At 31.7% G+C, this 25,777-nt stretch overlaps 1 protein-coding gene, 2 long non-coding RNA genes and 1 other non-coding gene across 7 annotated transcripts; 1 reads left to right on the top strand and 3 right to left on the bottom strand.

Moving 5' to 3' along the window:
* Positions 1-844: 844 nt before the first annotated feature.
* Positions 845-3,309, bottom strand: LOC140811908 (3-ketoacyl-CoA synthase 11-like). The gene is made up of 2 exons (XM_073170031.1): positions 3,173-3,309; positions 845-2,658 (listed from the first exon to the last, which is right to left on the bottom strand). Exon 2 carries the CDS (start codon positions 2,638-2,640, stop codon positions 1,105-1,107), a length of 1,536 nt encoding a protein of 511 aa, XP_073026132.1. The 5' UTR covers positions 2,641-2,658; positions 3,173-3,309; the 3' UTR covers positions 845-1,104.
* Positions 3,310-14,554: 11,245 nt separating this feature from the next.
* On the bottom strand, positions 14,555-15,121 carry LOC140811971 (uncharacterized). The gene is made up of 2 exons (XR_012113580.1): positions 14,971-15,121; positions 14,555-14,880 (listed from the first exon to the last, which is right to left on the bottom strand). It is a non-coding gene; the product is annotated as an uncharacterized lncRNA (long non-coding RNA).
* A 73-nt stretch (positions 15,122-15,194) lies between these two features.
* TRNAG-UCC (transfer RNA glycine (anticodon UCC)) lies at positions 15,195-15,266 on the bottom strand. Its single transcript has one exon. It is a non-coding gene; the product is annotated as a tRNA-Gly (tRNA).
* Positions 15,267-15,939: 673 nt separating this feature from the next.
* LOC140812897 (uncharacterized) lies at positions 15,940-18,017 on the top strand. 4 transcript variants are annotated; one of them, XR_012113777.1, is made up of 4 exons: positions 15,940-16,426; positions 16,521-16,678; positions 16,761-16,784; positions 16,980-18,017. It is a non-coding gene; the product is annotated as an uncharacterized lncRNA (long non-coding RNA). The 4 variants fall into 4 exon arrangements; XR_012113775.1 differs by having other exon boundaries at positions 15,952-16,426; positions 16,521-16,623; XR_012113776.1 differs by having other exon boundaries at positions 15,941-16,426; positions 16,761-18,017.
* The last annotated feature ends 7,760 nt before the right edge of the window (positions 18,018-25,777 follow it).

The following is a 25,777-nucleotide window of genomic DNA, read 5'->3' as shown; positions in this document are numbered from 1 at the left end:
TTTCTTTTTAGAAAATATAATAAATAAAGAGCTAGTGGGTTCCACACGCTAGCGAGGATTCCGGATCCAGAGCAGATGCCGCGTTTGATGTTTTGGATATTGTGTACTGGAAGCATGTGTTGTCGTCTTCGTTAAATGAACCATGAAACAAACATGTCCTTTGTCACAAATAAAATTAATAACAATACTAATAAAGAAAAGAAATTTGGAGAATTCCACGTTTTGAAACAATTTGTTTCTTGTTAACCATCATCGTATAAATTAACTATATTCATATTTATAATAAAAATTAATATATTTGATATATAAAATAATTTTTTTTCGTGGATGACCAATATAAAATATCTATTTCACAAAAGAATGAGTCTCACGTGAGACCGTCTCACGGATCTTAATCTGTGAAACGGATCAACCCTACCCATATTCACAATAAAAAATAATACTCTTAACATAAAAAGTAATATTTTTTCATGGATAACCCAAATAAGAGATCCGTCTCACAAATACGACCCGTGGACCGTCTAACACAAGTTTTTACCTTCACAAAATTGACCCATGAGACCGGCTGACGAGAGCTTTAGTGTTTTTTTTAACCGAAATCACGCTATTAAACATTCTGAGTGTTCCAGGGAAAAAACAACTCCACTAATAATTATGTTTTGAATAAATGATTTAAACTATAATTTAATATTTTCATTGAAATTATTATTGGATAAAAATGCCAACGTGTTTCATAACATATCATTAGAAACTTACATTTAGATCATAATATATATCCAGCATGAATAGAAGCCACAACTAATTAAGTCCAAAAAATACAAGAAGAAGAAGAAGAAACCAATAATTAGTCAAAATAAGATGCCTAAACTTGTTCCCAAGTCGAAAATATAGTTCCAACTCTCAAACAGGAATGATCATCAACAACTTGGAGTACCAGAAACTTGGTAATTAAACTCATCTAAATTGAACTACAAATAATACTTCCCCTCCCTCAGGCTTTGCAATGGCAACAGCATAATCCACCGATAAGTTCGCAACGAATAAATAGACAAGAAAACGAGAAGGTAACTGCAGCTTAAGGAGACCGATTACATTAGAGAAAAATTAAATAGATGACATCTTAGGAACCTCGACAGGAAACTGGTGGATTTCATCTATCCAAGGACTCTTTTCCATTGCTGGATTTATGGTCCTAAGAGCTTTCCACACTGCGCTGTTGCATTTAAATCCAGAACCGAAGGCTATTTGCCACGCCCTGTCTCCCTTCTTGATCCTTCCTTTGGCTTCTGAATATGCCAACTCGTACCAGAGAGAGCTGCTAGAGGTGTTACCGAATCTGTACAGAGTCATCCTTGAAGGCTCCATGTGCCAGTCAGAAAGCTGAAGGTTTTTCTCGAGTTCATCCAGCACAGCCCTTCCGCCGGCATGTATGCAGAAATGCTCGAATGCCAGTTTGAAATCTGGGATGTAAGGCTTAAGCTTCATCTTGAATAGCTTTTTCCCCACCAAAGTCGAGAAGAAAAGCAACTGCTCAGACATCGGTAGCACGAGGGGACCTAACGTTGTGATGTTGGTCTTCAAGGCATCACCTGCCACTGCCATCAAATCCTTCGACAAAGCAACTCCAACTTTCGAATTGGAATCCTCCATTTGAGTGACACAAGAAAAACATTTGTCATCTGATCCTTTGTGGGTTCGGACAGTGTGGACCAATCTATACTTGGACCGCCAGCGATCTGATCTTTTGTTTGACAGCAAAATGGCAGCCCCTCCCATTCTGAAGAGACAGTTGGAAACAAGCATAGATTTCTCGTTTCCGAAATACCAATTAAGGGTAATATTCTCCATGCTGATCACTAGAGCATAAGTATTGGGATGGACTTGGAGAAGATCCTTAGCCAGATCAATCGAGATTAATCCAGCGCTGCAACCCATCCCACCAAGATTGTAACTGACTATGTTTCCCCTAAGCTTGTAATGGTTAACGATCATGGCAGACAAAGACGGCGTCGGATTGAAAAGACTGCAGTTCACAATCAAAATTCCAATGTCCTTTGGCTTCATAGAGGTTTTGGCCATAAGCTCATCAATAGCACCAAACATCACAGTTTCAGCTTCTTTTCTTGCTTCCGCCATACATGGATTAGGCGGAACCCTTAACACAGCCTCCGGGAGATAAGTCGACTCTCCAAGTCCGGACCTCTCAAGAATTTTCCTTTGGAATTCAAGATTCCCCTCAGTAAAAGCACCAGTCAACCCTGATCTCTCCATGAAGATCTTCCTAGTACATTTCCTATCATCATCCGGCTTATAACAAGAGAAGTTCACAAGATACACGGGTCGAGGACGTGTAAGGAAATACACGGTGGATAGAAAAACCAAGAGGGCCGAGCACACGATCACGGATATAAGATTGAATCTCAAATGGTCCCAAAGAACATAGAGGTCTTGGAGAGAAAATGTGGACAATTGGGCAAAAATAACAACCAACAAAGGGGTCAGAAACAGGAACATTCCATGGGTTATCAGGTAATGATATCCAAGCTTCACATACTTCAATTTCACCGACTGTTTAAAATCGGGAAGCTTGCGAGAAGAAGAGGGTGGAACCAAGGGCGTGCTAGCCTCGGATTCGCTCATTTTCAATATCCTTAAACTCTGTTGACAGAAAAATCTAACAAGACTCAGATATATGAGAAACTTAAGATTTTGAAACTAATATAAATATAAACCACAAAACTCACAAAGAACCAAATCCAAGCAATAGCTAATCCCACTACAGAGTTGCAAGAAAGACTTTGTTTTGGACAGGGAAACAACACATTACATTTCAAGGTAATCCACGCTCAGTCCCAATTAATCCAACTTCCATCACAACATTTTCTGGATCTCGGGTGCCGAATGGATAGTATTCTCGCTCAGATAAAGTCAGATTTATCACGAAATATGATTTTTTTTTAAAAAAACGAATCTTTTTCCAAAGGATAAATATTAATCACGTATCTTTCTGCTCAATAAAATCAAAGACCCGCGTCACCGAAATAAGCAAACAAACAAAAATGGCCGAAGTTCGGATACAGGCACCGAATTTCAAACAGAAAATACATACAAAAATAGAAAAGATGCATCATAAACTTTCAAGCGAAACGGAGGCAGATCATAAAGCACTAACCTTATTCGATTAAGGCGAAGAAATTTACGTTTGAAAGTATGATTCCAGAGAGTGTGGGGGGAGAGATCGAGAGAGTGATTCCGAGAGAATGGAGGGGACTCTGCGTCAATAATATACAACCAAATGCTGTGTTGTGGTGGGGCCCAGATGAACTTTGTGTACAATTACCATTTCACTTCCTAGCTCTATTTTTTTTTTTCAAAAAAAAAAATTCTTTATATCGAAATATCCATTCACATGTTAGGCAAAAACTTACGTGAAACGATCACACGAATGATATTTTATGAGATAGATCTTTTATTTGAGTTATCTATAAAAAAATATTACTTTTTTACAAAAACTTGTGTGAGACAATCTCATGTGTCGTATTTATGAAACTATCTCTTATTTGGGTCATCCATGAAAAAATATTATATTTTATGCTAAGAGTATTACTTTTTATTGTGAATATCGATATGGTTGACCCGTCTCACAGATTAGAATCCATGAGATGGTCTCACATGAGATCCACTCTTACTTTTTATACTAAGTGTATTACTTTTTATTGTGAATATCGGTAGAGTTGACACGTCTCACATATTAAGATCCATGAGACGGTCTCACATGATACTCATTCTACATATTATAATTTTATTATATTTGATGAGAATTAGTTTTCAAATTTTGTAAGATTATTTAACATATTTATATTTATGAGACGAGTTGATTCGATTTATATCTAACAAATTTTATAATATTTTTTTTAATAGGTCTCTTGTGAGAATTGAGATGGTCTCACATATCTTTATCTGTGAGACGGATCAATCTTCCGATATTCACAATAAAAAGTAATACTCTTTCATAGATGACTAAAATAAGATATCTGTATCACAAAATACGACCACTGAAATCGTCTCATATTAATTTTTTCCTATTTTTTATGAGTTAAATCGATGCAAAAATCTATTAAATAAAATTGATTCACGAGATAATTTGGCACATTTTAAATTTAGGTACCAAAATATCCCATCCCTTTCCCATATATTCTTATAGTTGAGATCCATGATTGGATAATAAATCATAAAGAAATGGTTTATTTGTACTGAATAAGAATGGGCTGCTGGCAGGAAATGGGGAATCATCAATGACACGAGGATGATTGAAAAGTCAAGGCGTACCAAATTTGAACTCAATTCATTCTCCCATCAATTTCCTCCCTAAAAATCCAACGTTCTTTTATATCACAAAATATTAAGATTAAGTCTTTTATATCAATCCTATCGATATTCATAATAAAAAGTAAAACTCTTAGCATAAAAATAATATTTTTTCATGGATGACCCAAATAAGATATTTGTCTCACAAAATACGATCTGTGAGATCGTGTCACACAAGTTTTTGCCAAATATTAAAAGTAAATTGTCTTAAAGTCTCCAATATTAAAATTTAATCCCTCTTCAGTTTTTATGTCAAATTTCTTTATTACAACTCCATGAGAAAATCCTTTGTTTGAGCTACTATTATATTATTTTATTCATTTTTATTATTTTAATGTCATTATAATATTTATTTCCCTTCTTTATATTCTCTTATCTTTTAATTATACCAACCAAACTCACCGGAGAAATGGTGGAATTGCATGGACACAAATAACCTTTTTTTTTTTCAATTAATTAATAAATCCACCGTCAACCAAAGGAGGTGTAAAAATGAATTGTGTTATAATTTGGTAAGTCCATGAATTAGAATAATTAATGTGCATACTCTAGAATATTCATTTAAATGATTAATGTTGCATATATTTTCTAGATTCATCATTCCTTGCATTGATTAATTAAGAAGATATATATTAGTCATTGGATCAAATAAGTTTTGGCACAATCTTGATCATTGGTTAAAATGAGGTGAATATAATATGAATAGAGAGATATTGTCTCCCATTTGTATTAATGTTTGTTGCAGAATTTAAACATTTTTTATGATAATAAAAAAATAAAGAAAATGGCCAAAGTTGGGATAATCACGCAACCATAAATGTCACATAGCCGTCGATTTTGAACATGGTATATTTCATATCTGTCTCGATAAATCGATACAAATATTTCTGTTTCATAATGTGTAAGAAAATATTTATCTTCTTCTTACTTTGTCCGTGGTATGCTAGCCTTTTCATTTCTTTTGTAAAAATCTTTATGAGACGTTTTTGCAGTTTTAGCGCGACTCTTGGATTGTATCGATTGGCTGGTACAAATATCGGCAAATGCATGGACATTTTAGGAATCAAATTGGTAGGTGGTCTCATCTATTTCATTTAGAATATAGGGAAATGATACATTTTAGGAATCAAATTGGTAGGTGGTTTCATCTATTTCATTTAGAATATAGGGAAATTGTACATTTTAATTTTTAGGAATCATATTGGTAGGTGGTTTCATCTATTTCATTTAGAATATAGGGTAATGATACGCTACAAAGTAATGATTTGTACCATGTTGAGCGTCGCTGAGCTGACACACACCTCATTTTTTTAAAAAATTAAATAAACTAAAAAGCTTAAGATTCAGCACACTGAAATATACTTTTTCAAAATTAAGCTTTTGGCTATCATAGTTAATTGGCAAAATCACAATTTTTTGTTTAATTACAATTTAATAGATTAAACTAAACATATCAATATTTATCCATAATCACTCAACATCCTATCCAATTTTTTTAATAATCACCCATAAATAATCTCAAGTGTTGATATGTAAATAGTTTCAAACCCCGCAAAATGATATCATATATTAGACAATAGAAAATATATAAATGGAAACAAGAAAATGAAAAGGACCATAGATCACTAGGAGTCACACGACTCACACCACTAGACGACTCACGACTGACATCGTCCTAACACCGCAATCGACCTCCTTCCGAGCAGGTAACATCAGCTCAATACGAACCCAAGATAAAAGCCAAAAGACCACAATCGACGTCTTCTACTATGAGCACGATCACAGGAAGAATGTGAACAAGAACTTATCTTGTTGCCCAAAATAAATAATATATATTTCACATACCAAGATTTCCTGACAGAGTGAATGGTAGAATAGATCGAATTTAAAAATTCTACAGATCTAACTCTGGATTATGGAGAGCAGCCTTCTCATGGAAGCTAAATGTTTCCAAGTCTTAGACTGGTTTCTTTAGCAACTACCGATATCAATTACCCTTCATTGCATCCCTCAATACTGAAGTTTTGTGCTGCGTATCTTGCGTGCCGATGGATGACTGGTCGTCATCTGCTGTATTGACCTAACATTCGGCGACTGCCTACATTTAACACAACCTTGAACAAGATTCGAACTCACACCTAATAGTTCAAGGTTTATCGTATGACAGAAAAAGATGTGTTAGAAACAAAATGCAGATAAATTGACATTAGTTGAGTCGTGAACTAATGAACAGTGTAATAAATCAATTTTTAATGACCCTCTTTGAAATTCAGGTAGTTGAAAATGTAGCAGCAGCTGCAGAACTTGCTAGATGTGGGATAGACAAAGAAAGTCTATCGGAAATCGAAGAGATTCTGAAACCTGTGAAGAATCAGACATGGCCAAGCGGTATTCACCAAAGTTGACGTACAATCTGGTGCACTTACAGAAAATTCATGTTGGTTGTTCCACATAAAGTGTGTGAGAATACTAAAGATTTGATCGTGTATTAGCACGTTCAATTTGAGGAAGGGCCATTTATAATGAAAATAAACTATATTTATTTCTTCGGGAAAACTGTCCCCTAAAACCTTTGGTTCACAATTATTCAGCATCAAAAGTGTCTTATACAAATATTAAATACAATGGAAGTCTCAAGACTTTCTTCCCAAGATACAAAACTCGTATATTTTTTGAAAAGTTGAAACGCATCAGAAGTCTCAAGCTTTCTTCCCAAATCTGTATCACCATCCAATGGAAATTGTGATAATAGAGTCATGTGTAGCGGTTTTATTCTGTAGAGTGAACAATTCGACGAATGCCAAGTGTTATTTCTTGAAAAGTTGAAGTTTTTCCCATCAAAACTTTCAATTTTCCAAAGTACACCATTATGCCGTTGAGATTACTAATAAATTACTTGAATGTTTACCAGTAAAAAAAAGTAAGATATCTAAGTTACTCTTTCGAACGAATCCCGGAATGCTGGATAAACAGTCATGGAAAAATCAATCCATCGAACAACTCATTCACGATAATCAAAACACAAGTTCTAACCTGAGAACCAATTAATCCCAAATCGGGTTTTCGTTTTCTTAATTCTTGAAGCGAAATCATCGAGAAGACGTACCAGAGACGAGGGCTTCACCGAAAATAGTCATCCATACAAGAGAATAAGAAGCGGAGAGAACATGATATTCGTTGAAACTGATTCAATCCTTAGCCCCAAATCACCTCTAATCTCCATCGCTCCATCCTCTGATAGCCAAAGAATCTGGCGTGGGAGATTGATACCAAACAGGCACTTGATTCAAGATTAAAAAAACTTCACGCCAAAATCCTTGGCTGCAGTGGAAAACATAAGAGGAACGATGATTGGAGGAGTCGAGGATAATGTGGACCAGTTTCAGCAGATTCAGGCTCTCTCCGGTTCTCTTCGATTCATCCAAATATTCACTCTTTGAGCTTAACATAGCTGGGACAAGGATTCATACAACACTCCAAACAAATTTTCCACAAAATGGAGGAAGGGGCAGGAGCGGCGGATCCTGGTTGAGTTCCCCGATTAGGGTTAGTGGATTTATTGTGTGTGCCTATGTTTTATGCAAGAAGGAGAATGGGCCAGGTTTGGGCTTGTCAAGGCCATCTTCAAATGGGGCAACTTTTTTCCACCCAATGGCAAAATAGTGCAGTCCCACTCCTCTGCGCTTGGGCGCAGAGACAGAGATTTGCTTCTTTTTCCTTTTTTTATAATTATAAATATTTGTATTAAAAATTATAAATACTATTTAAATAATAGTATAATATTTATTTTATTATTTTAATAATTAGATATTTAATCATATAAATTTAAAACTAATAATTGTTGATTTTTAAAATATTTATTTATTTATGTTAATTATTATTAATTAAGGACTAATTTGATTTAATGATTTATAATTAATATAATTTTAATACAAATGTTAAAAATTAATATTACAATACAATTCATAAATAATTTTCGTATATTAATTTGTATTATATATAATTTAAATTATATTATATAATTAAATTATAAACTTAAATATTATTATTTAATTATTAATAATAAAACCTTAGTCATAATTAAAGATATATTAAATGAAATATAATAATTAATATATGTAAAATAAAAGGAATATTTCGAGAAAATTCTTTTTGGGGTAAGATTTGAAGTAAATGGGTTGGAGATGAATGTTGTATTTGATGCAGAAATCGCACTATTTTAGTGTAAAAGTTGCACCAAAATAGATTTTGTGGTTGGAGATGACCTAAGATCTGATTTCCGACTCTTTTCAATTATTGTTAGGCATGGTGGGCTAATGTAAGTCCAATACTAATATTTTCTTACTATTGACATCGAATCCTACGTGTTTGGATCAATGATAATAATTGGACGATAATTACGATAAAATACTCTTACAACAACATTTTATTACCAACACTCGAAATATGTTGTTTGGATTCGCTGGCGAACACAAATTGTCGCACTCCATGTTAGGCGTCTCCGAGCCTTGTCAAACAAGGTAATTTTAATTCTTTGCTACATCATTTTCTCACTTTATCCTTATTTTCCCTTACGAGGAGTTATATCATGTAAGATATTGTTTATGTTTGTTCATTGTCACATGCATTAAGTTGCATTACGTGATATTTGGCCGAGTGGTTCCATGGAAAGTAGGAATGTTGCTATTCTTTGTACTATATACATTACATGTGCTAGTTGAAATGAATTCTCCACAAAACATGCCGGATCATTACAATATTAAACAAGTAGAGTAAATTATTACAAGCGGGATATAAGAACAAAACGCACACTACATATATTTGACTTCACTATTACACATGTATACCACGTCAATGCAACATAGTTCGATTTCACAAGTAGCCTGATGAGCCGGTTCTCCCAATTCCCATTGAGCTTTGAGACCAGGATACAAGTCTTAGTAACTCCTGTTTCTCCTGACATTTGTATATATATATATAAAAAAACATGTTGAATCAGTGAAACTAATTATCAAAGCTTTGAATTCATTTTACTTTTAGGGGTTGGACTCCTAGTGATTTCACATAAACCAATTAGTAACAAGAAACATCGATGCGGGCAAAAGTGTATCAGCAGAAGAAATTCAGGCCACGTTCCCTTCTGCCAGCACCGAGAAAATCGGAATATGCTTGACATCTACAAATACTTTCAAGAGATAGAAGACGCAAAATAAAATTAAGAAGAATTAAGACAGATTCGCGTACTTGAACATGCAGAGGCTGGGGAACTTGAATCTGATGCCTTTGAGACGGAGACGGCCATTATCTTCGACATAGCCAAGGATTTTAGCGTATTTCTCGATATCCTGGGTATAAAAAGTCACCCCGGAATATACATTGTCTAAGAAAACCATAAGGGATATTGGATATTCATCAAGGTTTGTGGCCTGACAGCATAATTTCTTAGTCCTCAACAGCCACTACAAGAAAAATGATTTTCCGCAGCACATCATTAACGGCGTGCATTAAAAGCACGCTGCGAATACTACTTTTACGGCGTGGACCCATATGTGCGCTGTTAATAGATTTGCACTTGATACTATTAACGGCGTACATTAAAAGCACGCTGTGGATATTACTATCGACGGCGTGCATTTAAAGCACGCTGCGGATACTAACTTGACACTATTAACGGCGTGCATTAAAAGTACGCTACGGATATTACTATCCGCAGCGTACATTCAAAGCACGCTGCTGATATTGCTATAGACAGCGTGCATTCAAAGCACGCTGCGGATACTAACTTGATACTATTAACGGCGTGCATTTAAAGCACGCTGCAGATATTACTATTGACGGCGTGCATTAAAAGCACGCTGCGGATAGTAAATAATTTTTTTAAAAACAAATCGTGTTCAGACATTAATGGCGTACATTAATCGCACGCCATCAATAATATTATTCAAGGCATGCATATTATTAGCACGCTGCGGAAGTAGAGCATGAATTTTTTAAATTAGCGACGGATGTTGAGTAAACCCGTCGCTAATTTAAAAAGATCGACGATTTTGACGTCATATTTAGCGACGGTTTAAAAACATCCGTCGCCAAATTTACATCGGCGACGGTGTTTAGTAACCGTCGTGAATAAACATACATCGGCGACGATTGTTTCAAAATCCGTCGCTAAAAAAGTCGCATTTTCACTATTTATATCTCATCTCCGTTCCATTTTCCTCCACGCCACTTCAAACACTTAAAATTTTCTCAACTTATACGATTTTTGTTCCGATTTAGATACATGTTTTTGTTTCAATTTTTTGTTAATTTTTAAATTGTTAATTATAATCATGAGTATTATTATTATAGTTGTAGGGTATTTTTTATAAAAAATTATAAAATTGTAAAAGTAAATTTTTTTTTATTTTTTCGCAAAATTTAGCGACGGTTAATTAACCGTCGCGCAATTATTGTCGCTAAATTTGAATACCGTCGCTAAGTTAGCGACGGATTAGCAGATTTACTTCGTCGCCAATTAGCGACGGTTTTATGAGAATCGTCGCTAATATATTATTTTTTTATGACTTTTAGCGGCGTACATTGGACGCTGTTACGCCGCGGATAATCCCGAACTTTTAACGGCTTGGAACTTTGCAGCGTGCAATGCGCGCTGCGAAAAGCCCATATGCGCGCTGCGGAAAGCCGTTTTTGTTGTAGTGAGCATAGTTTCTCCAGGTTTTACTCTGATGATTTTCTTGTACCTGTCGGGCCTTGCCGGAGGGGCGAACACGCGAATTTCGATTTCTACCTTTGATTTATTCACAAAGATCGAACACTTGGATCCCATCGTCAATTTGTATGTCTAATGGTGGTGTAGCTAGCTAGGTTGGAAATTGAACATGTAAATGATTATAAACTTGAACATCCAATGCACTTGATTCGCAAAACCGTGTGTGAAATCGACATTTTTTTGTTTTCATTCGAATTTTGATTATTATAGTCATGAGAAAGTCTTTATACTTGTTAAATTTTAACTTTATTGTGGCTCCGGGTCAATTTAAGAAACTTCAATTATTCGGTGCAATAATTGTCACTGCTTGGTAGAGCGATCGAATCGTAGTGCTTGAGCTGCTGTATGGTTTAAAAGATTTGAGTTGCAACATTACCACTAGCTATAGCTTTTAATAAAGCGGCAAGCGCTCGGTCTTACAATTGGTATCAGAGCCAAGGTCACGGGTTCGATTCTCATTGATTGCAAGGACTGCAATTATTGGGAGGAAGAATGTTGGGTGCGATAATTGTCCCTGCTTGGTAGAGCGATCGAACCGTGGTGCTTGAGCTACTGTGCGATTTAAAATATTTGAGTTGCACTATTACCACTAGCTATAGCTTTTGGTAAAGCGACAAACGCTCGGACCTACATCAATGATATAAAATGACAAAACTGTGTACCTGAAAATTGACATTTTTTGTTATGATGATTTTATTAATTATAATGACATAGTTTTTTAGACTTTTATGATATAATATATTCGATACACTTTGTACGTAATTTGTAAATAAATTAGTCTCGTTGTCGTTTATTGAAGTTACTTATTTTTAGTATTGTAATTTCCATTTTGTTTGTAATAATAAAAGCATATATCATTGAATTCATTATTTAAAAGGTTATGCTATATTTCATAGGTTTTCAATTTTCATGAGTGGAAGACCTCCTGAAGTTTCAGACAATCATAGCTTAATATTAATTAGGTTAATTTTATCAAGAATGCATTCAACAATTTATGTAGGGACGAACATGGTATGGGGTCGTCCACCCAGACGTTAGCCATGCAAAAGTTGGGTTAAAAAAATTTATTCAGTAATTATTGTTATTTATTTTTGGAAATATATGGAAGTAGTGGGAAAATGGTGATATTCTTTTGTGTTAAAACTCAATCATATCAGGAAGGCAACTTACATTGACTGTAGCTCTCTATTTTTTCATAGGTCGTAGTTATAATTTCTGCACAAAGAACAAAAGCCATATCAGTTTAAAATTTTGCTATAAAATAATTTACAATAAACAAATTATTAAGATTAAATAATTAGCTAGTTTACTCACTTTTTATTAATTAACTACTAATAAATTCAATACATTAAAGAATATAAATTATAAGTTTAACTTTACCAGTTTAATTATCAGAGTTATTATCTATAACAAATAAAGTTTAGTTTATATCAGCAATGCTCTCAGCCATGTCTTTTTCTGGTAAAACTAGAGAGCATCCTTCTCTTGTTTTATCCGATTCTTAAGCTTAGAAGAGGCCATATTTATGCAGAAATGGGATTTTTTTCTCGAAAAATTCCGTAAAAAAAAAAATCATACAAGAAGTAGAAAATACACATGAATTGATGATTAAACTGAGGTAGATCACATAGTGCTGACTAACCTTCTTCGAAATCACGTTCGAAACTATTGTTTGAGTGAGTCTGTTTCCGAGAGAAGAAGACTAGGTGGGTCGGAATACAAGCAAATGTTGTGGTGGGGATAATGTTCCATTTCGTCTCCCAGCTCAAGGTATTCTTTTCGTTACGCGTTTCAAAAAATAATGTTTCTTGACCAACACACAACTTTATTGCTTTGTACTTTTTGGTGGAAGAACAGAGTCAAAAGTTGTAAGAATTTCAAGCTTTACAAATTTAACAAGTGTTAGCACGAGATTAAACTTGAAAAAACCTATTATTTTTATGATCAATCACAGTGGCAAACGCATTTTCCTATTATATAATATGCCTACAAGCGCACAGAAGAATTACTTGGTTCTTTCCGCAAAAGTCGATCAATTTTTTTAAGCACATATTATTTATAGTGAAGAATCCTTTGAACAATATTTATCTGAAATATACATAAATGAAATGGAAGTTATCAATATATTTTATTTATTTATTTTCCATGTAGTCAGAATTATTTGAAATTTCACACCAAAAAATGATTTTTATGACATTCTCTTGTTTTATATTATATACAGAGAAGATGTCAAGTAATAGGGATGAAATCTTCTAGTATTCCGAAAATTAGGAATATATATATACACACACACACAACAAACGACTATCTCCTTTATCACAAAGCATATCTATTTATCTTACAGATTAAGCAAGCCAAAAATTCACCCACTAATTGGCTCAGACCAAATGATTGTGTCAAGCTTTATGAGACTTCTCATCACTTTAATAGGGCATTGCAATTTACTCTTTTCAGATATATCCTCTCTTTGTTAATGCTGTGTCATGTATTGAATTTAAGGACAGTTTTTTAAAAGACGACCCTACTGTGTGTGTTTCATGAAAAAATAGTTCCAATATACACAAGGGAAAACAATTTTTAAAAACAAAACACAATGAAATCAGGCCATGCTTGTGGGCAGAGTACATACATAGCCTCCTCCATCTGGTTCATAATGCTTCTGCTGATTCACATTAAATCAACAGCCCACAAATCCATTAGAAATGAGTTACTACGCGACACAGGCATGATGTTTTACGTCGACACCAGCCGGTTTTTATACACGTTTTCATATGTCATATCAAAGAGAATGAATCAACAATGTGTCAGTAGGAAAATTAAAACACCAAGATTTCTTGACAGAGAATGGTTATCATATTAAATTTGAAAATTCTACAATGCTAATTCTTGAATTAAGCAGAGGATCCTTCTCATGGTGACAGAGACCTCAAAGCTCGATGTTTCATCCAACTCTTAAGACCGGTTTCGTTATTGAGATCAAGTATTCTTCATTGTATCCCTACGAGATTTTTCTGCTGCAAATCTTGCGTGCCACTTGATGATGACTTATCGACTGAACATTCACTACAGTCCATAAGTGCCTAGCTTGACAACAAGATTTGAATCCACGACAGGTTTGACGTGTTCTTAGAAGTCTCATGTATCCTGCCAAATCCTCATCTCCATCCAATGGATAATGTACATTCGTTATAATCATAGAATCATGTGCACCCACTTTTCTTTAGAACGACAACAAATTTCAGGTGTTATTTCTTGAAAAAGCTTTTAAATATCTTGAAAATTTACTACTTGGTGAGGTAAAAAAGTGCGAAAGAATCCTAGAATCCACAAATCATCTCATTCACGCAAATCCAAACACAAATTCCAGAATGACAATCAATCAAGCTCAAATCGGGCAATCGTAATTTTTTTGTTCCTTTTATAAGCAAAATTTTCGAAAAACGTACCGGAGACAAGGGGGGGCTTTCACCAGAAACCATCATATCAGGCGGAGAGAACATGGGATCCGTTGAAACTGATTCAAGCCTGAGCCCCAATCACCTCTAATCTCCATCCCTCCATCCTCTGATAACCAAAGATTTAGGCGTGGGAGATCCATACAAAATACATTTCACGCCAAAATCCTTGGCTACATCGGAAAACAAGAGGTGGACGGGGATTGGAGGAGTCGGAGCTAACGTGGACCAGTTTCAGCAGATTCAGGCTCTCTCCGGTTCAATTTCCAGCAGATTCTGGCTCCGTCCCTGCATATCTTGCACCATATATAATTTGGTGTGATAACTTCCAAAATTTATAATCTTCATCCAATGTATATTGAAGAAATACACACATACCCATTGATCTTTTGTAGAACCAGACGGAGGGCCAAAGCAAGTACATGCCCAGACAGTAAAGCCGATCCAAAGCAAAATGATTGGGAGCCAACCCACACGAATCCAAAATGGAGAACAAATATCGTTTGCACCATAATTGGAATATTGACGGAATTACATGGAAAGTAAAAAAAATAAAAATTAAAATTAAAAATATATATATAGCTGTATAAAAAGAAAAGAGATGCGTTTGCCGGGAGTCGAACCCGGGTCTATTGCTTGGAAGGCAATTATCCTAACCGTTGGACTACAAACGCTTTGAATGGACATGTGTTTGATTTGTAATATTATATAGTATTAAAACACTTTTGGGATACTGTTGTGTGGAAAGATCATATTAACAAAACTACACGAAACATTTCTTTTCGAAATAATCATCAATTCGACCAAGATATATTAATTTCCGGCTAACGCTAATTGAACAAGTCCTATTTTTAGGAACAAATATTAATATTTCAAAAATTACTAAACTTTTTTTTTATATTTAAGTCATAACATCATAAAATATGAAAAAATATGCATATATACACATAATTCAAAAACTAATTTAGAATATATATATACACACGCACAAAATATATGTCTCATTAAAATATAATATATAGTAAAACAATATTTTGAATAATGTCAAATTTAAAAAAAAATCTCGTAGGATAAAGTGTTTGTCGTTTTACCAAAAGTTATAACTTTTGGTAGCAATCCTTAAACGTTAACTCAAATATTTTAAAATTATACAATAGCTTAAGCGTCACGTTTCGATTGTTCTATCCAGCATGGACTATTATTGTACCCTAACAATTACATTATTAGCAATCAATGAGAATTGAACACGTAACATTAACTAGTATACCAATTGTAGGAATAGATATTTGTCGTTTTACCAAAGCTATAACTGATAGTAACATTGCAACTGTAAGGCCCTGTAATTAATTATCCGATAATTTTGGCATAATTAGAATAATTATTGAGTTGTAAATTAAAATAATTATTTATGCCAAATAAATTCAAGAAGTGTGTTAAAAATATGTATTTTAAAATATCAGAGAATTTAACGATATAAAATACATATAGAGTTTAAATAACACACGAGAGCAAAATAAATACAAACCGAGATTATTGGGCATGTGTTACTATTTTTTTTTAGTAACTAATATACATATACATACACACAACTTGTCTTGAAGAAAGAGAAAGAAACTTTTCCCCAAACCCAATTCCCGTCACTCTTGTAGCAGCCGTGGGAAAAACGCGATATCTCATCCGTCCGGCGTCCAAATCACGAACGGTTTGAGGGGTTGTCTTCCTTACATCGGTAGCTTCGTTTTGAACCATGAATCGCCACTTTTGATGCTCGTTTCAGCCCCAATCGAGCCCTGTTTTGGGACTGCTCTTTTTCGAATTTCTTGTTCGAGTTTAGGTGAGCTATTCCTTGGTTTTTTCTTGGTTCTTTGGAGTATATTGAGCAAGGATTTGAAGCTTAAATCTTACCTTGTTGTTCCTGCATTTTCCAGCTCGTTTTCAGTTCGGTTTTTGGTCGTGAATAGTGTTTTCCGGCGTCTTTTCCGGCGAGTAGCAACATTGGACCGCTAGCGACTAGTTTATACTTCGATCTTGGTAATTTTGGATCCAATTCCAGATTTTTCGGTGCATAAGTAGGCTGCCCCGAAGTGTAATTTGACTCGCTTCGATTTAATTTCGCCTTGTCGATGTTAATGCATTATATTGACGTATATATTGGCTTTATATTGTAGGTTCAATCGTTGGAGAGCTTTGAGGTATAAATCGAGGAGTTTGTGAATTAGTATCGAGTTAATCGTTTGATTATTTTGGAGAATTACGGTTATTTTGTTGAAATTTCAGAATTGTTTGGAGTTAGGAATTAAGTTTTGATAATTAAAAATCAATAAGTTGGATTAATTTAGTTTTATTGGCGAATTGTGAATTATTCGACCTATTTTTATCATTGTTAGGTCGAGGAGATTAAAGTTGAGCTTGTTGTGATTTTAAAGTCGGTTTAGGTATGTTACAGTTCGGTAACATACGACGGTAAAACATAAATTATGTTTAATTGTCATTCTGTGTTACATGGATCGTGTTTATGACTTGTTGAATGTTGTAAATTGTTAAATGCCTTCGTTGTGATATATGTTTATTATTATGACATATTATTGGCATTTAGCATTGGGCATACTGTTATGACATTCATGTTGAGCCCTATCGTTCTTGTTAGCCATTGTTGATATCCGTTGTTATCTGGCACTGTTGTTTATCTCGGGATCATTGTGTGGCTGATAGGCCTATGCACATGAGACCGTAGATGTGATTGAACAATCCCGTGGTTAGTGCAGCCTTTTGAGGTGAGCGCTGGGATTGTGTCATCTAGTTCGTTCTGTTGTGCCATCCTGTTTTAGCGTATCAGCTGTATGGAGGCCGAGTCAGGGGTGTTATTCAGCACAGCTTGGCATACCTCGCATACTTGGCAGGGCGGTTTAGCTGCATGACGATGTAGCTCCCCTGTGTTGTTGCTCGAGCATTATTCCAGTTGTTATCATACCGTTTGTTGGCTCCTGTTATCCCGATTATTCGTTGAGCCTTTCATGCATTGCATATTACATTTCATTATATGATTATGCATGATTTATGTTATTGATGTTATTGTTGAACTGTTTCATACCAGAATCCTAACCTCAGTTGTTTACTGGGGGGGCTGCTGTGGTTGCTTTTTGGGCACCATGGTAGATCTCCCGAGTCGTTTTGCAGCATCAGGCCGAAGTTCCGCCAGTGGAGCTCGGGATTGAGGTTGGATTGCTTGGTTTAGTTCAGTGGAGTCTCCCAGTTAGTATATATGTATGTCTTGAGTTTGTTTCAGTATCGTATTGTAGTTTATTTGCCGGGGAGATGCCCTGTGTATCTGTATTGATATTTGGTTGTTCTGGTTATGTTCTGAGGCGACTCTGTGATATTCTTGATCTGGTGGATATTTGGTAAGTTTTAAATTCTGTTTAGTCCTGGCCAGTGCGGCTATAGGTTGTTGACTTTGGTTGTTGTTTTAATGACTCTAGTTGGAGTATATTTTGATATAAACTGTTGTTTGAGTTTTCGGAATGTCCTACTTACGGGGAGGTCATGCCGAAATTTTTCTAGGCCCTGAGGTCCGTTTTAAAGTATTTTAAACCTTTTTCCGCTGCAGTTTTAAGTCAAACCATTATTGTTTGATCATTAATTGTCGTTAGAGTAAATGGGCCTCACAGCAACTAAAATATTTTAAATGATATAGCAGTCCAATCGTTATGGTTCGATCGATGTATCCAGCAAGGACAATTATTGCACTCCAACAATATCACTCTCAATAATTACACTCCTTGCAATCTATGATAATCGATCTTATGATTTTGGCTCTGATACATACCAATTATAGGATCATGCACTTGCCGCTTTATTAAAAGTTATAATCGGTGATAATGGTGCAATGTTAACTAAAATATTTTAAAATCGTAAAGCAACTCAAATGTCACGTTTCGATTGTTATACCTAAGATGAATAATTATTGCACCTAACAAATCCAATATGAATGTTACTTTACATGAAAAATCATTTCTCCCAATCAAGTATATTCATTTTAATCAAATAATTTCATTAAAAACAAAATAATTTTAATTAATAATAATAATTTGAACACAAATATTAATTATTAGGGTGAGAGTCCTATGCCCTCACCTATACTCTATTAAATTGAAATCGTAGTAATAATGCACAATGAATTGATAAACATAACTTATTTAACTTAGTAGTAAAATAACTCTAATACAATCATCATGTGTATTATATTTATAACGCAATTGAAAATTGAATTACAAAATATATAATAACAAGATATTTAATTTTAAAAACATTGTTATGTTAAATATTAACATAACACATAATGAATCATAAGTGAAATTACTAAAATATTGAGCTACTATTTATTTAATTATTACTTAAATCAAGTTAGCATTTTTTATTGCCTACATAAAATATCAAAAGTTTCATAGATTTTTTTATATTAATTAATAAAATTAATTTAAATGTATAAAAAATTCTTAAGTCCTTAAAAAATTATTTTATAATATTCTAATGTAATTATAATAGTCTAAGAAAGTTGGAAACATATGGAGTTGAAGAATTCACAAAATTTATTATTTATATGTGAAATATTAAAAATTTTATTAGAAATTTTCAAGAGTTTCACAAATTTATGGATATTAATTAATAAAATAAATTAAATTAAATATATAAATTTTAAAATTTCTTAAAAAATAATATTATATGTTTAAAATAATATGAAAAAAATGAAAAATAATGTTGAAGAACTCACAAATTTTGTTATTTATATTTTAAAAATTAAAGCGGCTTACATCCATACATAGCAGCAAGTTTTCTACTTCGCGCAATGAGTGTACAAGTAACAAAACCACAATTAAAAGAAATCATTAAAAATATAATCTGAGGAAATTATTGTAAAACCACAATCACAGAATAATTTAATTAATATTTTACATTAAAAAATATTCTTACAAATAATATTTAACATATTTCAATGCATACATCATGTATGATGCTTCTTAATTCATATTTAAAAATAAATTTATTATAAAAGTTATGTATTTATATGTAAAATAAACAAAAAAGATATAAATATAAAATATTCATTAGCATCAGTTAAGAAATTAACTCATTTTAGTAGCAGTAAAGAAAAAATTACTGGTAAATTGATGAATTCAATATGCATTAATATTCAAAGTAATTTAAGATGTACAATAAATAAAAAATATTGATTTAATTTACTAACTTAAATGAAAAAATGTATATTAGAAAATTCACAATTAGAAGTCATATATTTATATGTACTTGTAACAAAGTATGTGTGTTGCATGTGTGTAACAAACTTAAATACATTGTGAATTTTGATCATAAATTTGCAAATAGACGTACACATAAAGTTTTCACAAATTATTCAATAATTAATATTATTTCACAACTTATTTATCAATTTAAACAATTATATTTAGTCTCTTCAATCATTTCCTTGTATGATTTTTGAATCTTTCGGTATTTTTCATCTTTTTATTTTATTTTTCAAGTTTTTTCTTCGATTAAATTCACAAATCATCATATCTAATTTCTAATTTTCTATGTTTCTTTTTCGTTGTCGGATTTGATTTTAATAATCGCTTTCATGCTTGCATTTTTTTCCTACGGTTTTCTTATTTTGTTTATGTGAGTCGTTCATGTTTTGGGTCTAACTCCAATATATTTTTTTATTTTTTTTAAGTCTCACTTGGTTTCTCTACGTATATCTATTTTGCTTAAGGAACATAATTAAGTGTATGGATTAATTGTTAATGAGAATGAATGTACGCCTGAATTTCGAAGTATAACAAATGAAAAAAACTGGAAAAAAATGTAATGATTAAAATAGGTTTGATGTATAAGTAATTTTAAAATTATTGATATAATTACTTGATAAAAAAATAGGAGAAAACATATGAAATTCAAAAGCAGATAATAATATTAGAAAAAACCTCTCTCAGGGTAAGATATGTAGATAGATATTTTATTATGGAGGCAAAAAATTCAAAATAATTCATCATTAAAAAAGTCCAAAATATAAATATTTTTCTTCCTTTAAAAAAATAAATGGAACACCTCCTAATCTTTATGTAAGAATATTAATATTTCAAAAGTTATTAAATGTTTTTTTAGATGTAAGTCACAACATCATAAAAATAGTAACAAAAATAATGCAATTTTATTGAGTTAGAGCTCAATTACTCTTGATTTTAGTTCCCATTTTCGAGCTCGGATACTCGTATTGTAAATTATATAAGGACTGTCCCAGTTCGGTCAAAACTATTATCTCCAATTTCATTTGCAAATATTGGTTCATATGATATGGAGTTTCGATTGGGTTAGAGTGTGAGAACCATGATTTTTGGTATGTAATTATTTATTTAATTATAGACATGTATAAAAATATATTTTTGAATTCGTAAAATAATAAATTCGAAAATATTAATAATATATAATATTCGAAATTTTCAATGAATACACGAGGATTAATTGGATATGGATGAAATCTTAACATACGATAATTTTATGGCCCTTATACGATGTGATTTTAACAGTTATATGGCATTACCCTTAGTAAAAATTACGAACCATGTTATGCACGATATGATGTTTTTTGAAGATCATGTGTATTTATTATGTATGTACTCGAACGACCCTCACTTGTTGAGTGATAATCATATTACTCACACTCTTATTCTCCCTCCCCAGATAAGTCTGAATAACAAGTTGATGAAGAGGAACAAGAGGAATTTTGGGGCTAGTGACAAAGGCGACCCCTGAAGATTGTTGCGTTTATTTTAATTCAAGTTATAAGATGTTTTCGCAAATTTTATTTCATTTATTTGGGTGTTTTTATGTTGTAAAGGCAATGTCGATTATGATAGATAAACTGATTGACTAGATTTTGATAGACGTGGCTTGTTATTTTCAATTATGTAGTTGTAAAATAATGTCGGTATTGACTAACCTCGAGCTCGGGTGTAACACCGGGTCAGGGTTCGAGTTTTATAAATAGATATAGGAGAAGGTCCTTTGTAATAAGTTTAACCTTGCCCAACCTCATATTTCGAGAACGAGGCAAGAAGTAGATTTTCATTTCTTGTTTCTAAATTCCAAAAGCATAATGTCATTAGTATTTATCGATAAAGTAATAAATAAGATTCCTCCTAAAGTAAAGGCACCTAAAACTCTAATGCAACAAAAAATATTCTCCTTTCCAAAAAATTTCATTCTTTAATTAATGTTAATTACATAATAATCGCCAATCATAGGTATATTCAAAGAATAATCATCATTAATTAATAAAAGAATAACAATAAAGGTGTGACTTGTGGGAGTGGTTGGCTAATTATTACCACTCACATTCTTTTTCCACTTTAATAATTAAATAAATAAAAAAGCATAACTAAGTTGGTTTCGCTTTTTAAAATACATTAGATAATTCAATTTTTCAACAACCTATGGACCTAAACTCATAATTAGTAACAATTAAAATCTGTAAATCTTTAGAATAATATGATATTTTGCCATTTTTTTTAAAAAAAAAGATTCCCAAAAATGTCAGCTAAATAATTTAATTTTGAAAATTACGAGAGATTTTTGCAGAAATTGTTTAATGTTTGTGTTAGAGTAGGATGCGTGAATCTATATATTATTTTAAGACAAATAAAGTTGACCGTGGAGCCGACAAATCTTCCGTGGATTCATGGGGATTTAGTACACATGTATGGGAAGTAAATCAACAATTAATTTTACGTTTTTTTTAATTTTTTTTTCCAACCATTATTTTTAGTTCTCAATGGTTTTATTTATAAATAATTAATTTAAATTGTATATAATAATTAGAGATTTTGGAGAGGCAATGGGCATGGGATATGAGGATATCCCTGTCAACTGAGCATTTCAAGGTATTATAATCAAAATGGTTGGAATATTTTTATTTAATAAACTTTATTTAATAATAACTATTATTTTTATTAATTCTGATATATAAATAAAAAAAACTTTAACAAAAATCGCTTATGTATACATATACATAATATATATATATATATATATATATATATATATATATATATTATATATATATATATATATATATATATATATAATATATATATATATATATATATATAATATATATATATATATATATATATATATATATATTATATATATATATATATATATATATATATATATATATATATATATATATATATATATATATATATATATATATATATATAGGGAAACTTGCTCATGTATTTATTAATTTATTATTGTGGCATTTAGCGAGCGAAATGTTTGACCTCTCTGCATTATAATTATCATTGATTCTTTTGTGGGAAATGGGGGAGTATCAACTATAGAACAAGTATCTGTTTTTAAAAGATGTTTTGTCTTATTGGCAAATCTTGATTCCAATTTCTCTAATCTTGATGCTATTTTGCAAGTTTAAAATTATTTATTTTACCTTTATATATATATTTTTTTTTATTTACAATCATTTTACAATATCCAATTCATTAATTTATTTTTTGTATTTTGAACACAAAGTCGTTCATTCTTTTTTCAAGGAGAAAGATTCTCCACAAGTAGAGGACAAATTGGTTACATGATGAGATGAGAAGTGATATACTAATACATACATGTATTTTTAATAGTTTGGTTAGGTTCAATAAAATCATTGTAGGATAAATTTTTTTTATATACCAGGAGAGTGAGTTTCATCTGAGATCGTCTCACAGATCTTAATCTGTGAGACGGGTCAACCCTACTGATATTCACAATAAAAATCAATATTTTTAGCATAAAAAGTAATACTTTTTCATGGATGACCTAATTAAAGATCCGTTTCACAAAATACGACTCGTGAGGCCGTCTCACACAAGTTTTTGCCAGACCAAGATTCAACTTTAGAAAGAAAAAGAAAAAAACAAAAACATTTGGGATTGACATGGAAATGAGCTTTGTAAAATGATAAAAAAATAATTGACATTAATCATTTTTTTAAAATAATTAATGTTGATTAAAACAATGAAAAATATCAGAGTACTTCATAATAATACTAAAGGTCCAACAAATATATCGTATATTTATATTTACAACAATTATATCGTGATATTTTGTTATTATCTCATGAAATTTTGTATTGAATTTATCATTATATTAAAGAAATTTTTGTATTAAATTTTTTGTGTTATAAATTATTGTACAAAGCTCGTTGTACATGTCGCATGACTCATGTATTAATCATGTTGTACTACAAAAAATCTAAACTCGATGCATATGTATGATCAAATAACTCTCGGTAAATTCCACACACACTATATATCTATTTTTTTTAGTTTTTTTTTTTTTTTTTTTTTTTTTGTGATTTTGATCTTCTATTTTAACGGATTTTAGTTTTAGTTCATTGTGTTTGTTTGTTTTTTTTGTTTTTTTTTTTTTTTTCAATCTTGGTCTTTTTTTATATGTGCCGCTGACGTGTGCAATGTCTATCTGATCAACATTTTCGATGAATAATGACTAAAGTACCAAAAATTCAAAGATATATGACAAAGCCTGAAAGCTATATAAATGACCAAAATCGTAATGAGATACATATATGTGACTCAAACTCCATGTTTTGATTTGAATCGTTCGCATATATATTCGTCATCCATGGCATCATAATAATCATCTTACAGACCATTCTCATTAAAGGATGTCACAAAATCTTCTTTCTCGATCAAATTGTTTATCCTTTGGCAGACAAAGAAATCAAAGAGCGTGGAAAATTCACGAGTGATGCAAAGAATTCATGTAACTCATAATTATTTTCTAGAGTTCACCTATTATATTATATTATATTATGTGATCTTGAAAAGAAACATATCCCTAATAAAGAGAATTTGTATAAATATAGTATATCTCACATTGGAATTCGATATTTTTAACATGTAATGAATTAATTACTTGTAGTTGAATACAGATACTATCCATGCAACGAAATACAAATTTCAGAAAAGGAAAAAAATATATATATTTTTGTCTTGAAATTAGTTGATTTTCACTTTTGGTTTTGTTAAAAATAAATTTGCATTTTTAGTTTCATAACTTGCAATTTTTTTATAATGTTAATGATGTTTTTGTACATTTAGTCTTTTAACTTATATATATATATATCTATATATATATATATATATATATATATTTTTTTTTTTTCCATTTTGGTCATGTTAAGGATGAATTTATATTTTTAGTCTTTTAACTTAAATGTTTTTTTTTTCAATTTTTGTCCATTTTTTATCGGAGCCTGTCGTGTCTACCAAAATTGTTGATATGGCGACGTAGGTGCTGACATGAATTTTTGGAAGTAAACTTGCAAATGCGTGATTTTTTTAAATATTATTTGGAAGGAAACACGACATACTTTGGTAAAAAAATAAAAATAAAAAAAATACGATTTACAAGGCTAAAATGCAAATTCAGCTTTAATACGACCGAAAATGAAAATAAAAAATATGCAAATTACTGGACTAAATTGCAAGTGTACCATTAACACGACTAAAAAAGGAAAAAGAAAATAGGTAATTTACGAGAATAAAAATGGACAAAAACTTGTGTGAGACGGTCTCATAGGTAGTATTTTGTGTGACGGATATCTTATTTGGGTCATCCATGAAAAAATATTACTTTTTATGCTAAGAATATTACTTTCTATTGTGAATATCGATAGGGTTGACTCATCTCACAGATAAAAATTCGTGTGACCTACCGGCTACTCATAAAAATGTAAATTCATTTTTATCATGATCAAAACTAAAAAATTTTATACGACATCAAAAATATAATTATCTCTTTCATAAAATATCTTTACTTTATTTGAAAATCTCTTATCCTACTAAATTCTTTCTATATGTCAAAATATGATTATATACTTTTCCTTCACAAACATATAGAAAAAATATATATAATCACTTTTTTTTTTAGAGTTTTCAAACATTTTTAAGAAGAAAGAAATCTCTTTTGTGTCTCCAAACATGTACATCATTTAATTTATTTTTTATTTTAAAAAAAAACACTTCCATTTGATTTAGGATTTTTTAAAATCAATTTATTGTATTTTTATGAAATCTCTATCAAATTAATTTGCTTTTCAAAATTTAACAAA

This window comes from Primulina eburnea, chromosome 14 (assembly GCF_022965805.1).
Source record: "Primulina eburnea isolate SZY01 chromosome 14, ASM2296580v1, whole genome shotgun sequence".
In the NCBI taxonomy this organism is placed as follows: domain Eukaryota; kingdom Viridiplantae; phylum Streptophyta; class Magnoliopsida; order Lamiales; family Gesneriaceae; genus Primulina; species Primulina eburnea.
This window is presented reverse-complemented; position numbering and strand designations above follow the sequence as displayed.